Source organism: Nannobrachium achirus, assembly GCF_963921795.1.
Source record: "Nannobrachium achirus genome assembly, chromosome: 11".
Lineage (NCBI taxonomy): Eukaryota > Metazoa > Chordata > Actinopteri > Myctophiformes > Myctophidae > Nannobrachium > Nannobrachium achirus.
In genome coordinates, this window is record NC_137820.1 from 60,061,165 (window position 1) to 60,074,742 (window position 13,578).

At 42.4% G+C, this 13,578-nt stretch overlaps 1 protein-coding gene across 1 annotated transcript in view; it reads right to left on the bottom strand.

Annotated features, from left to right (window-relative positions):
- Window positions 1–11,208: 11,208 nt before the first annotated feature.
- nrn1la (neuritin 1-like a) overlaps window positions 11,209–13,578 on the bottom strand; it is a gene marked incomplete at both ends in the record, with an annotated part of 74,446 nt that continues 72,076 nt past the window's right edge. Inside the window, one exon of the mRNA XM_080737232.1 lies at window positions 11,209–11,515. Coding sequence (XP_080593358.1) covers window positions 11,209–11,515 — 307 coding nt within the window. The remainder of the gene's footprint in view (window positions 11,516–13,578) is intronic.

Genomic DNA, 13,578 nt, shown 5'->3' on the forward strand with positions numbered 1-13,578 from the left:
ACTTAACCAATCATGGAGATTGTCCCATTTATAGTCAGGGTTAGGCTCACCAATCCACCAATCCTCAATCTTATCGGACATATGCCCGTTTATGCCCATCTGATTGGCTGGGCATAGATGGCTCCTCTCGTGGCCTTATACATGCCTAGATATTATGACGTCACCCTTTGCCCCTCTATGATTGGCTAGGGGCCCATGGCCCGTGATTGGCTATGGCCGTAATTTCACGTGAATCTTGATAAATCCTCAAGCATGCACCACTCTTCCTTTGACCTCAATGGACTTTTGGGGTTGCCCTAGAGAAGCATATGTCATGAATGGTGGTATACGTTCATATTCCCAGATGTGTGCTGTCAGCATGAACCTCTGCATTGCTTTGAGGTTGAGCTCAGTACAGTTCTAATACAGTGATGGCAGTGATGAAGCCAGTCAGGATGCTCTCAGTGGTACCTCTGTAGAAGGCCCACGGCCAGGACATTGCACCAGGACCCATACCAAACTTCTTCAGTCACCTGAGGAATTAGAGACATCCTGTGCCTAGTTCGGTGTGTACATCTCAGGTGAGTTTCTCACGCTTGAGCTGTTGAGCACATCACACTAAAGCACAAAAGGTCACTTCAGTTGCTGGAGACTTTTAGCCCCATTCCAAACTTGCTGTAGAACTTTGCTTGATGCTAGGTGCAGCTGTACTCATAAAAACTGCATAATTTGTAACTGACCATGTCCATTTTTCTCTGGCTTGTGAATATGGCCAATAACCTGTCCTGCAGCAGCTAACTTGAAGAAGAGCATAATGAACCAGTTTAGTGATTATTTTAATCCACTTTAAACCCTGGCAATATTATTTGGGGCATGTCATTGTAGCAAAATGCTTAAAAAGGAAAATAAAGTAAAAGAAATGCATCAGCGTGTTTTTAGATTATAGAACAGCTATTTTCACTATTTTTCATACGACAAGGTATATCAATCTATGAATTCATGAAATCTGTGTGTGTCTCTGTCTGTATGGCCGTCCTGGGCATAACTCTGGCATTGCCTGAACGATCGACCTCAACTGCAGTGTATAACGGGTATGCTGATAACAGGTACATTGGGTATTGCATAACCAGATGTGGCACGCATTCTCAGGTTGCATACTGTATGAATATGCAATTGACCCGAGCTAAAGCTCCAGATGAATCAGATAGCAGATCTATCTATGTCAACGTTGTAATTGTACAATATGTGTGCAGTTGTGTGCACCATGCAGGATTTACATTTTGGAAAAAATGATACAAAAATATAACATTACTGTGACAGTAGCTGCTCATGGCCAACTCTATACAGCCACTCTAGAGGCCCGTCAGCATAAACGTATCTATTGTGGTGGATGAGCAGGGAATAACTGACAGCATTGTGTATAAGGAACTCTTTTAATTATCTGTAAGTGATTCATTCAAACAAATGTTTGTAACAAGTTTGTTTTAATAATAAAATAACATTCTGCATTCATAACAAATTCTCTAATGAGTACTGCTTTTCAGAAATAAAACTACATTGCTGGCTACATGTATAGTGTATACAATATACATGATTGATTACAAATATAGATTACACTCAAATGTGACAAGGAGAGCTGGGAGGAGGGTCAGGTATCGGAAGAGTGGAAACGCCTGAAGGACGCTTTATAGTGTTTCCAACCACTCCTGGCTTCTAGAATAATCATGGAACTTCGGCCCCGGGAATGTCCATCGTTTGTGTTGTCCATCTGTTCTTGAGGCCACTTTGATCTTGGCTGTTCAGATCTCCATTGTGTTTGATGGGCAGCCTCCAGGAGTCACACACACACACCCCTAAAGCACTTCAAAGCAAGCCTTGATATTATCATTCACCAGAATGCACTCTTTTCGTCTCATCTCTCTCAATATTGGCAGATGTGTGATATTTAAATGGCATCGTGGACAGTAAAGCAGAGCATAGGTTACACAATACACAAAAAAGGTCCCCCACCCTGTAACTCATATAATAAAACACATAGAAGATCCAGTTCCACATGCTCATTCTACAAGCAAATATGATCAAATAGTGGCATTTGAATCATATCAAAAACGGTTTAACCAAGTACAAAAGAAACAAAAAAACAACAAAACACAGAAGTGGGCTACCTGTTCTTCTGACCCTCTTTACCCCACCCCCACCCCAAGCACATACACAATGTATAGCACATATGAACAAACACTATATGAGACAATTATGAAAAGCAACAACAACTTGCACAAAGGAAGACAGTGATAGACAGTGACAAAAGTAATGTAGGATCAACAGTAAAATATGTCTATTTAATATACAGTAATTTGTTTTTAACTACTTTTACAGTGTCCTGTGCATAAATAAAGCTGGAAATGAAGTTCTGCCTATATAGTTTAACTTCCTCTTGCAATTCCGCTCAACATCCGTCATTTTAAGTACTTGTCAATTCACCCATTTGTCAAGTCCCAGCAGTGCCCATTGGTTGCTGTTCTAGGTAGGCCAAAAAGCTCTCTCTATCCACTACCATTGAAAACACATGGTTTTCAGTTGCCTTGTATTCATGTTTTATGTATTCAGTTCTTATTTTAAAATTGGTCTTAGTCAAAATTAAATATTGTCCTCATGTTTAGCAAACTCGGCAAAAACAACCGCCGGAAGAAGGCTGACAATTGGTGAATTAAGTTGGTAAATTTTATTGGTTTAAAAGACTGTTCAAGCTCATGCATCTGCAAGGCTGGTAAAAATGGCAGATATGAATTTGGCTGCTATGTACAGTATATAAATGATAATTTAACTGTAAATATTCACACTATATACATATAGGGTGTATATGTAACATAACTCAATATGTAATGTACAACATAATTCCTATAGATCTTATAGATTTGTAAAGCTTTTGTTTAAAAAAACATTATGCTATTATTGGCGTATAGCACTGTTTGTGTTGGTGACACATGGCATGTGTTGCTATAGAATCCAGTTGAGGGACATTTTTCATTTATGTTTACCAAGATAAATAAATCATTCCATTCCACTTCAAACAAAACAAAACACACGCACGCACGCACGCACGCACGCACGCACGCACCCACACACACACACACACACACACACACACACACACACACACACACACACACACACACACACACACACACACACACACACACACACACACACACACACACACACACACACACACACACACACACACACACACACACACACACACACACACACACACACACACACACACACACACACTGTACAGTATATTGGTAGATCCCACAGTAAATAATAATGCACTATTGTAGTTAGTTTCCCTGCTTCGTATTTCATTGATGAATCCCAATCCTTTTACATTAACCACAAATTAAAATCAGGGCCGCCACACAGTAATGCTCCCCTCTAATAATATGTCCTTGCCCTTCCCTTTTCCCTAAATATAGGGAAAGGCTAAATATAGAGCTCTAATGGATTGGAAATACCATTTCTCTTTCTGAAACCACAACACAATACATGTATTTTGTTTAGCTGATATTGATAATGAGAAAATGTCTAATTACAGAAGCTGTGGGGAGTTAGGGTTTCATTCATTATCCATGGCTGGTCACTAAAGCTTTGGACATGGATCTGTTCTTCTGGTGAGTCTGTGCGGTGTCTACTGAACTGCATCTAATCCTTACGCTTTGATTTAGGGGATGGAATTAAGGATCTTTAGACTTGTTTCCAACTAGGCTCCCCCTCCATGTAGCCATGGCCAGAGGCATTATGTTTTTTTTGGCTTGTCTGTCCGTCCATCCATCTGCCTGTCTGTCTGTCTGTCTGTCTGTCTGTCTGTCTGTCTGTCTGTCTGTCTGTCTGTCTGTCTGTCTGTCTGTCTGTCTGTCTGTCTGACTTTGTCCACTTGGACTCATGGATGGTCACAGGTAAGGTCACTATATGCATAATCAACTTTACTCAAAGAGACTTTGGGGGGGGGGGGACTGCCAGACAGCCCATTCTGCCCAATGGACAACCCCTGGTTGCTCAGGGCCTGTTCAATTTGAAACAGTTGAAGCTCTAAATCCACATTTGGATTTAACAGTGTTATATTGTACAATTCCTACAATCATTACTATGGAAGAGCCACAACCAGCACGTTCTTGTTGCCAGCAAACAACTGCCTAAGCCAAGGGGGTAGTTAGTGAAAGAAGTGATTGTTACAAACACAGACGTGGTACTGGCTTGTTGGTGAACACACAGTGTTGAAATGTCATCCATGTCTCATTCCCGCATTCCTTTATTTTTCAATCTGGTCCCCTTGTTAAAAGACTAAACTAGTGGACAGATGCTGGGGGCTACAGATACAGCGCCCCAAGTGCTGTGTTGGTTGCAAAGTCTTGTATTTCACTGTACTTCCCTGCTCAATAAGACTGCCTTTACACAGCCAGCTGAAATGTGATTTTCCTGCATATCATACATGATGCATATGTTGTCAGGAAAGAAATCAGATTTAGTCTTTTAGACCACGTTATAAATGTTATCTGACTGTCTGTGAGCCGGAAAACAATACAATTTGAGCAAGAGTGTAAACCTCTAATCAAATGAGGCCCGGTTCCCTCAAAATGAAGCCCTAGTTATATTGACATACTGTATCATAGTGCAGTAAGTGCAGTGCACGTTTGGTAAACTCCCTAGGACTGCATTAAAAATAACATATATATAACATATATTTTTTTTAAATTACTGCTTTTGTAAATTAAGTGGAACCCCTAATCCCTAATCATAGGGATAATTCAAGTTTAAAATCACCTCAAACAGAGTTAACCATCCACACTCTGTTTCCCTACCACAGAAGTAAATGTCTTCTTGAGAAATACACTGGATGTTGGCTAATTGGATTGGATTTTCTCAGTTAAATGCTGACTGTTTTTATGTATGCTTGTTCCACTTAAAACTCTCACTTGGATAGTATTTACTAACGAGGGTCTATAGTTTCGGACACTGAGATCCAAGATGGTACCCAACTTTGGTTTGGTTGGTACCTACATGATAGGAATGACAATGAGTTGGATGAAAGAGTCCACCTTCTCGGAGAAGGCTTCTCCCTATGGTCCCCATGCAGACGAAGATTTATAACTGTCTTCAAGCCCTTCATAATAATCCTCTGTTCTACGTAGAAATCGACGTATATGTAAAACAAACCAGCCTGTGGCAAGGTAGATTGAGTCAACTACTTCCCAAAGTGAAACAGTTAAGGGCTCTCTGTTGTCTTATTCCACCAATCTAATCCACCAAGATAACTAACATTTTGTTCCTTTGAGATCCACTGCAGATCATTGCATAACTGTTTATAAAGATAGGCTCATTTGACTCATTTTAATTGAGGAGAGAAATGTACACCCACACTTTAAACCCTTGTGTGTAAAACAACTCATTGCCAGATTGGTGGATTTGATCTACAGTAGTAATTGTCAAAGAGGAAGTGTTTATTTCTTTTAGGTGTGCCACTCTGTCTTTCTCACTGTCTCTAATAATACTGCCTGTGATTCTGGTTCAGACAGAAACAAATGCTACCCGGAGCCACTTAAAATAACAAGCAGCTTTGGCAGGTCTTGCAGGGCCAAGCAACGATTCCCGGAGCATGAAACTCACTCGGCATTACAGTGAATTCCAATTCCGACTACAGTGTGCACAGTCTTATGGTGCACTGTAGCCTAGTGGAGCCTCATAGGACTTCATACTTGGGAAACTGCAAAATGAAAAAGACTCCCAGCTACTGTATACTCACTGCACCTCTGCTTATTCTGCTCATTAGACTGCAGTGAACTGAATGAAATTAAACAAATTTTAATGTAATGAACCACACGGAATGACATGAAACAGATTTTACTGCAATGAACTGAACTGAACAAATTAATATGGACTGAAATGAAAACTGCACTGAATTAAATGTTTTTCACTGCAACAAACCTCACTGAATTAAAAACATGATTACATGATTTTACTGCAATGAACCACACTGAATGAAATTAACCCTCTAAGGCCCACGGTTGTAATATTACAACGTTTGTATTTTATCCAAAAAAAGGTTTAAATCATTTTATTTTAGCTCCCCCTACCACCTAAACACCACCATTGGATTCTATTGTTTAGTATTACAATGCCATTGGCCACAATATTTGCATATAAATACCCCCCACAGGGGCTGACATTCACACCCGCCACACCCGCTGAAATTCCAGAGTTTTGACGAACAACATCTCACTTTTTCATGGAAGCTATACCTCACAAAAACATAAGTAAAATGCCTGTACTATTTTTTTTGGTGATCATTAGAATGTCTAGAACATGTACATATGTTATTATTGTGAAAAATATCCCCCATATGTAAATTAGAGCATGATTTATGATTTTTGATTTATGGCTATACAATCTTACAAAAACATTTTTTTGAAAAAAACATTACATTTTCCTCTTAACACCTTCCAAGCCAAGGGGAGCCCCTTAATGTTAAAACCGTCCTATATCGGACTTCCCCCCAGGTCCCCTCAGCCACGTCGTACTTAATCGGACTTTGTCTTTAAAACCGTTATAAAAGATTTTGATCCGAAAATCGGCGATCGTCTAGCCTTCCCTGGCCCTCACTCGAGCATTCATAGCTCACCCAGGCCGTACATGAAGCAGAGGTGACGTCATGGTCCTATCCTTGTCCAAGCAGCTCTCCCAGCCATTTGTTTGCTGTTTGCAGACCCTAGCTTCTACTGCAGCCATAGTTGCAGCTATGCAGGCGAAACTTCTCAGTGTTGTTCTTCAATCACACATGGATTATTTGCGGGGACATTTACGTGAATGGATCGCGCACGCGAAACGCACGGAGACATCGTTGATCGGCCAAAACGCCCATTCTATCCCAACGGAGATCGAGAAAAACATGGTGAGTTACTGCCCTGGGAAAAAAAAGAAAAAAGAAAATCAACGCCGCTGTCCAAGATGGAGGGGCGGCAGGCTCGTGTTTATAAACATAATATTATGTCTCAGATCACAATACAATAATAGAAATTTCATGGCTAATCCACCAACCACCATTCTATTTCGGACTGCAACGTGTTAATAGGACTCCTACAACACCATCTGATTTTTTTCAATTTTTTATTTCAAGTATTTCTTAATGCGGGCCTTAGAGGGTTAAACAGATTTTTTCTCTATAATTCTTATCCCACGATTTTGTAACCCATTTTCAACCCAGTGCCAATTGCCTATGTAATCCTGGGCTCTGCTCTCCCTCTGCTGCGCCTGGGGAGACAACGGACTGACCTCATGCTTCCTTCTATGCATGAGGAGTCCAAGTTGCTTCTTTTCACCTGACAGTGGGGATTTCCCCGGTTTGGACGTAGCGCGTGGAAGGAACACGTTATTCCAACCTGTTCCATTCCCCTCCATCAGGCGCCCCTGCTGGCCAGGTGGAGGCATTATAGAGACCAGGATTACTGCATGTTTTTGTGAGGGTATCTACCCTAGGAGACACGGGGAGAACATGCAAACTCCACACAGAAAGGCCCTATCGCCAACCCCACCTAGGGTGTGGGCGCTGATGACGCGGAGGAGGGAACACGCCCCCAGCGCCCATAGCGTCCCCCGGCGGGAATCAAACCCAGGACCTTCTAGCTGTGAGGCGACAGCGCTAACCACTGCGCCCGATTAAACAGATTTTACAGAAATCAACCGCACTGAATGAAATTAAACTAGTTTTTACTGCAATGATCAATACTGAATGAACTTAAACTGATTTTTACTGATCTGAATGAATCAGATTTTACCACAAAGAACTCCACTGAATTAAATGAAACAATAGTGATAACATGACAAAAGTGGCTTAGTGCAGTAGAAGAAGGTTATGTTTTTCCAATCCGTAAGGTCAGATATCTTTTTACCTTTCTAATTTCATCCTCATTTTGAAGGTTATTTGGTACATGTATCTCTTATTTCTAAAAATAAAAATGTATTGTCCGGAGTCTCTGGACACTTGTGCGTAGACAAGAGAAAGAAGATAGCTGGGGCGCTACTGGTATCCCTCAAACCACCGCTGCTCATGAAAGGGAATACAATGAGCAGAAGAGGACAAAATGTGCCACAGCCTGTCCCATAACCAACTTATTTAGTTCATACTTGTGTCCTAAACTTAAGGCTACATGTCTGATATCAGACAGTATGGTGGCAAGCTGCGGACATTAGGCCAATCTCCATCTGACAGGAGTGCTGGCATGATTTAATGAGCCAGCCAGAAAGGGAGCGATAAAACACACAGAACTCCATATCCAGTAGATAACGAAAAAATAAGAAGTTAGGTTTACATCACAGTAAAATGGTTCACATAAATCTAACAAATGAGTGTGAGCTATTTTCAGGATGTGCTCTATTCTTTGCCTTGTTTTCACATTTTTTCGCAGCTCATTAATATTCTCTCCTCATTACTGGCACAGAGAGATTTCCCCGGAAAGCTTTCATATAATCTCACACTAACAAGATGTAGGGAGAGATATGTTTCATAGAGAGGGTAAGAAGAAAGACAACTTTGTGTTGTTCCATGTGTGGTGTACATAATTGTGCATGGTTGCTGGTAACTGTGTGCATTTGTAACAGCACAGGATACAGTACGTTTTTGAAGTGGGCCGGCCAAACTGAGCCCAGCAAGCACGGTCAGGACCTGGACCAATCAGTGACGTCTCGATTGGGGCTAGATCAAGTCAAACCATGACTAGTCAGATCTGGCCTAGAATATCACCTGATTTCAAACCAGCATAAATCCTGCCCACGAAAACGGACGTTCCGGATTAATCAGAGAGGGTCTGATCGAGGCCAGATAAATATCATCAACTAGTCAGATATGTCCCAGAATATAACCTTACATGCTCATATTTCAACTAACATTACAAACATTAACAATAATCCTATAGTTCATATGACGTCCTAGTAATTACGTTAATCATCCCCATATGGGCTGTGATCTGGCCTAGTTCTGAACGTCACTGGAGTCACCAGAGGACGTTATCATAACGTCATCATGACGTCATTTGGCTTGCAGGGAGAGCAGTTTGCTCCTCCACCCCTCCTCCCCCTCCTCCTCCTCCAGCTGATCTGAGCAGCCAGAGGCAGGACAGCCCCCCCTCCCCCCCACCCTCGACTGATACAGCGTAATAATTCATGGATGGTGTCTTACTCACATGGGTCGCCTACGATAAACTGCACCAATCACATTAAGAAACTCGGCGATCTCATAAAATTGTCACAGTGTGCTGAGCATCATTGTATGGAAATTGGATATATTGTCGAGAAAGGGATTTGATCATTCTGCTAATGGTTGGCTGTGATATATTGGACGTATCCCCGACCCCGATGTCTCTCTGAGATCCCTGTGACAAAAACCCCAATGCAGCGTGGAGGCACCCAGCCGACACTGGCACAGGTATGGCATGCAAGGGTTTCTCTCCCTAACTAGGGGTGGGCGATATGGTGATAATTACCGTTGAGACGATACAATGTCTCCACGATATGCCTTTTCAGAGATATTGTATGTATCGTGATACAAGGGAGGGAGCCTTGTAAGAAAATCCTGTTTAATCGTTAATACAGAGATTCATTGCAGAATTCAATTTAAACCTGCATTTTGGTCTAAATCAGTAGTTCTCAAACTTTAAAATGTGAAAGTCTCCAGACTCTCCACTTAACTCTGACAGTATACAAATGAAACCAAATGGACCCGTAAGGGTAAAGTTCAAATTAGACCTCCCAAAAGGAACCCAGAGAGTCTAGTTTTTGTCAAGTAACTTGAAAAATAACCATAAAAACCAATGTGAAAAAGAATCGTGATAAAATCGTGTATCGTGTACAGCTTGGGAAAATATCGTGATATTGTATTTTTCTATATCGCCCACCCCTATCCCTAACTGAAGTTCCAAATTGTGGCATAACTCCTGAAGGACATGCCGTGAGAGATGTCACTCTCCATGAAAAGATTCCTTTTGGGAAATCAGACAAAGATGGGGGTGGGTCAGACAAAGATCTGAATACTGATTAAGAATAAAGCCTAAAACATTTTAAATGTGTCATTGTAATTTATGTTACCTGTTACCCCGTTGATGTAAACAATTACAAAATACCTATAATGTTAGAGATATACATGGTCTAATCAAAATATGAATATTTTGAGTTTTCACATACAATAGGTTGTTATACCCTCAGATGAAAGTGACATATTATCTAGCTTATTATAGTGATGTGTAGTACCTGCTTATTGTAAATCGGTTTGGATTAAAAGCGTCTGCGAATTGCCTAAACTGTAAACTGTAACTGTAAACAAATGCCGAGTGTTGTGCTGGAATTAGCGTACGCCCAATGAGGGTCAATGTGATTAGGGATGTAATGCTGTTTCTCCTTCTCAAAGGTGAAGGGGAGAACCTGGAGGGGACGTGTCCCCCTCGACCGCCGGGCATCCCAGTGCATTTGTGTGAGTGAGCTAGTGCCACGTACGTGTGTCCATGTGCACTGAACAAAGAGACTGATAAATAGACAGATAGATAGAGAGACACATAGACAGATAGATAGATAGTAGGGCATTAACGAAAAGGTCGACAAGTCGACTCAGTCGACTTCATTACACAAGTCGACTCCCACCAGAGAAAGTCTAAAGTCGAAGTTGAAAAAAAAAAAACTTTCTATTGTGAAAATAGCAGATCTACATGCTCACAACGCCTCTATATATTTGACAATTTGGACAATGTTGGTTTGTTTACAGTTGAGTGAGAAAACAATGTTTCACATTAAGTTAATCATCTGGGGACCCCCCAAAATAATTGGGGGGGTCGTGTGTGATGTGATGACGTCATCAAACGATAAAGTCGACTTCAACTCAACTTTTTACTGAGTCGAGTCGACTTGCAAAAATCACAAGTCGTTAATGCCCTAATAGATAGATAGATAGATAGATAGATAGATAGATAGATAGATAGACAAACAAACAAACAAATACAAGTCAAAGAATATGTATGAAAGAGCACACCCAGGTAAAAGTTACATTATCAAAAATGACTTTGGGGCTTCTGAACATGCAGTTAGAAATATTCAACTCCTGGCTTGAGTAGAGAAAAAAAGACTGGAGGAAAAATATATACAGAGTTCACAAGTCTTCTACACCCGTTCCTGTCTGTGTGGCAACAACTATATCCACGACATCAGAAACAGCAGAGGGAGAAGTAAAACCAGGAGGAAGTGTGAGCCGGGGCCGTGCAAACGGGCAGCGTGCCCTCGTAGGGACTCCTGGTTGATGTCCTCCTTGCCGGGTGGGGGTACGTGGGGCACGGCGGACGCCCCCGGTTGGCTGCTGCGCTTGGAGCACATGTCGTACAGGTTCCCAGAGAACTGCATCTTCTTAGACTCCTGCCGCAGAGACTCCCAGACGGTCGCCGCTTCCTCCGGACATCCGGCCATGGCCACGTTGGCACAGTCGTGGAACTCATCCCACGACCTGCAGAGAGGAGGGCAAAGAAAGGACAGGGACGGATGAGAGGACACCTTTTACATTACATCAGGGGTCTTCAACGTTTTCAGGCCAAGGACCCCTTAGTTGAGAGAGAGATGAAGCAGAGACCCCCACAACCTTTTCATAGATTCCATATAGTTTCATTGTTTGACAGCACGATCATCAGTGTATTTTGTCAATTTGTGTTTTATATTTATAAAATATTTAACCACTTGAACCGTTAATACTTAATAAACTTGACCTTTCACTCTGTACTTTGTCTGCTCTTTTTCCCCTCTACACCAAAGCTCTTTGCCAAAAATAGCCAATCTACAAGCTCACAACGCCTCGCAGCGTGAGGCTAATGTTCTCAGAATATGGACACTAAGTGGTTAATATAAAAAAGGAGAAAAAAAGTTTCTATCACGATTTGGAGGACCCCCTGTAGTAAGGGGTCCCCAGAGTAGTAAAAGTATCAATACTGCAATGTAGAAATACTCTGTTAGGGTGCACCCACACCAATGCATTTCAATGGGAATGGAGCAGTTTCATGCCAGTAGAGGATTTCTGCAAAAAAACACACCATTCTCATTGAAATGCATTGGCGGAATGGGGAATCCACTCTAATAGGTACTTGGTGCGAGTGCAGCCTTACAAGTAAAAGTCTGGAATTCGAAATGTACTTGAGTAAAGGAAGTGTTGGCATCAAATTGTACTTAAAGTACCAAAAGTAAAAGTACAAAATGTTTTAAAATAGCAGATCTACAAGCAGATCTACAAGCGTGCGTGCGTGCGTGCGTGCGTGCGTGCGTGTGTGCGTGCATGGAGTTATGAATCCAACAGAGCTTTCAGAGCTTTTGGGAGAAAGCTCTTGGGCAGGCTGATCATTGTGGGCAGGCTGGTCATGCAGGCTAGTATAAGATGGAAGGGTGGTGTCCAGGGTGTGAGGGCTCTCTGAAGATCTTGGAGTGGATATCACTCAGGCGTGGTAGTGGAGAGCCCATGATCCACTGCTCTGCAGCTCTCTGCTCTCTGCATCAGTGCAGCTGGAGTACTGAACCAGAGGTTCTCAAACTTTTACATTTTAAGGCCATGATTTTTCCCCCACCTAAAACATGATGATCAGGTATTATTGCGACCGTAGGTCGCATTTACTACCAAAACCTCCACCGGCTGTCTGTGAGTGAGTGAGTCACACGTCACACGTCACACTTTTGCCCTGCTCATATCTCCACAACCGTTGCCCCGATCCATGCCACATTTTGCACACACACTCCTTGACTGCCAAACTACAACCTCCAAGGACCCCCGGAGCCCCAGGGACCCCCAGGTTCCTGGGGGACCCCCAGATGTAAAAAATGCCCAAATGTGCTCACACGTCACACGTCACACTTTTTCCCTGCTTATATCTCCGCACCCGTTGACCCGATCCATGCCAGATTTTACACACACACACACACACACACACACACACACACTCCTTGCCTGCCAAACTACAACCTCCAAGGACCCCCAGATGTAAAAAATGACCAAATGTGCAAAAATGACCAAATGACCACCCCAACGGGGCTGCTCACGGGGAATTCCCGGGGACCACCGACTCCTGGTGCTCCAGAACGGATGCAAAAGTGGTGGCGCCCCCAGTGGAGGACCCCCTGCCACTGCAGCGCACATAAAATGCCGTAACTCGGGCTAGGAGCGTCCGGGAGAGCCGGGGCTGGTACCTATTCGTCCGCCAAGGCAACGCGGAGACCCCACCCCTCATTTCTCACATGGCCCTATTCTAGCGCCACCTTCAGGCCGATTTTTAAAACACATTTTGGGACACTGCTCCTACAGTTTTTGCCCTAAAATCACGAATATCACTACACAGCATGTCTACACTCATGTCATCAACATGGATCAGGAAGATTTTGGAAAAACACATTTTTGCCCTATTTGTGGAGATAAGCCACCTACGGTCGCTTATCTCCCGATTAGGGAGTCTTACTGGTGAGTATACTAGGAGGAAGATTCTTAAAAAAAAGAAGTGTACAGAAAGTGTTCAAATTGGGTTTTTATGTGGCCAC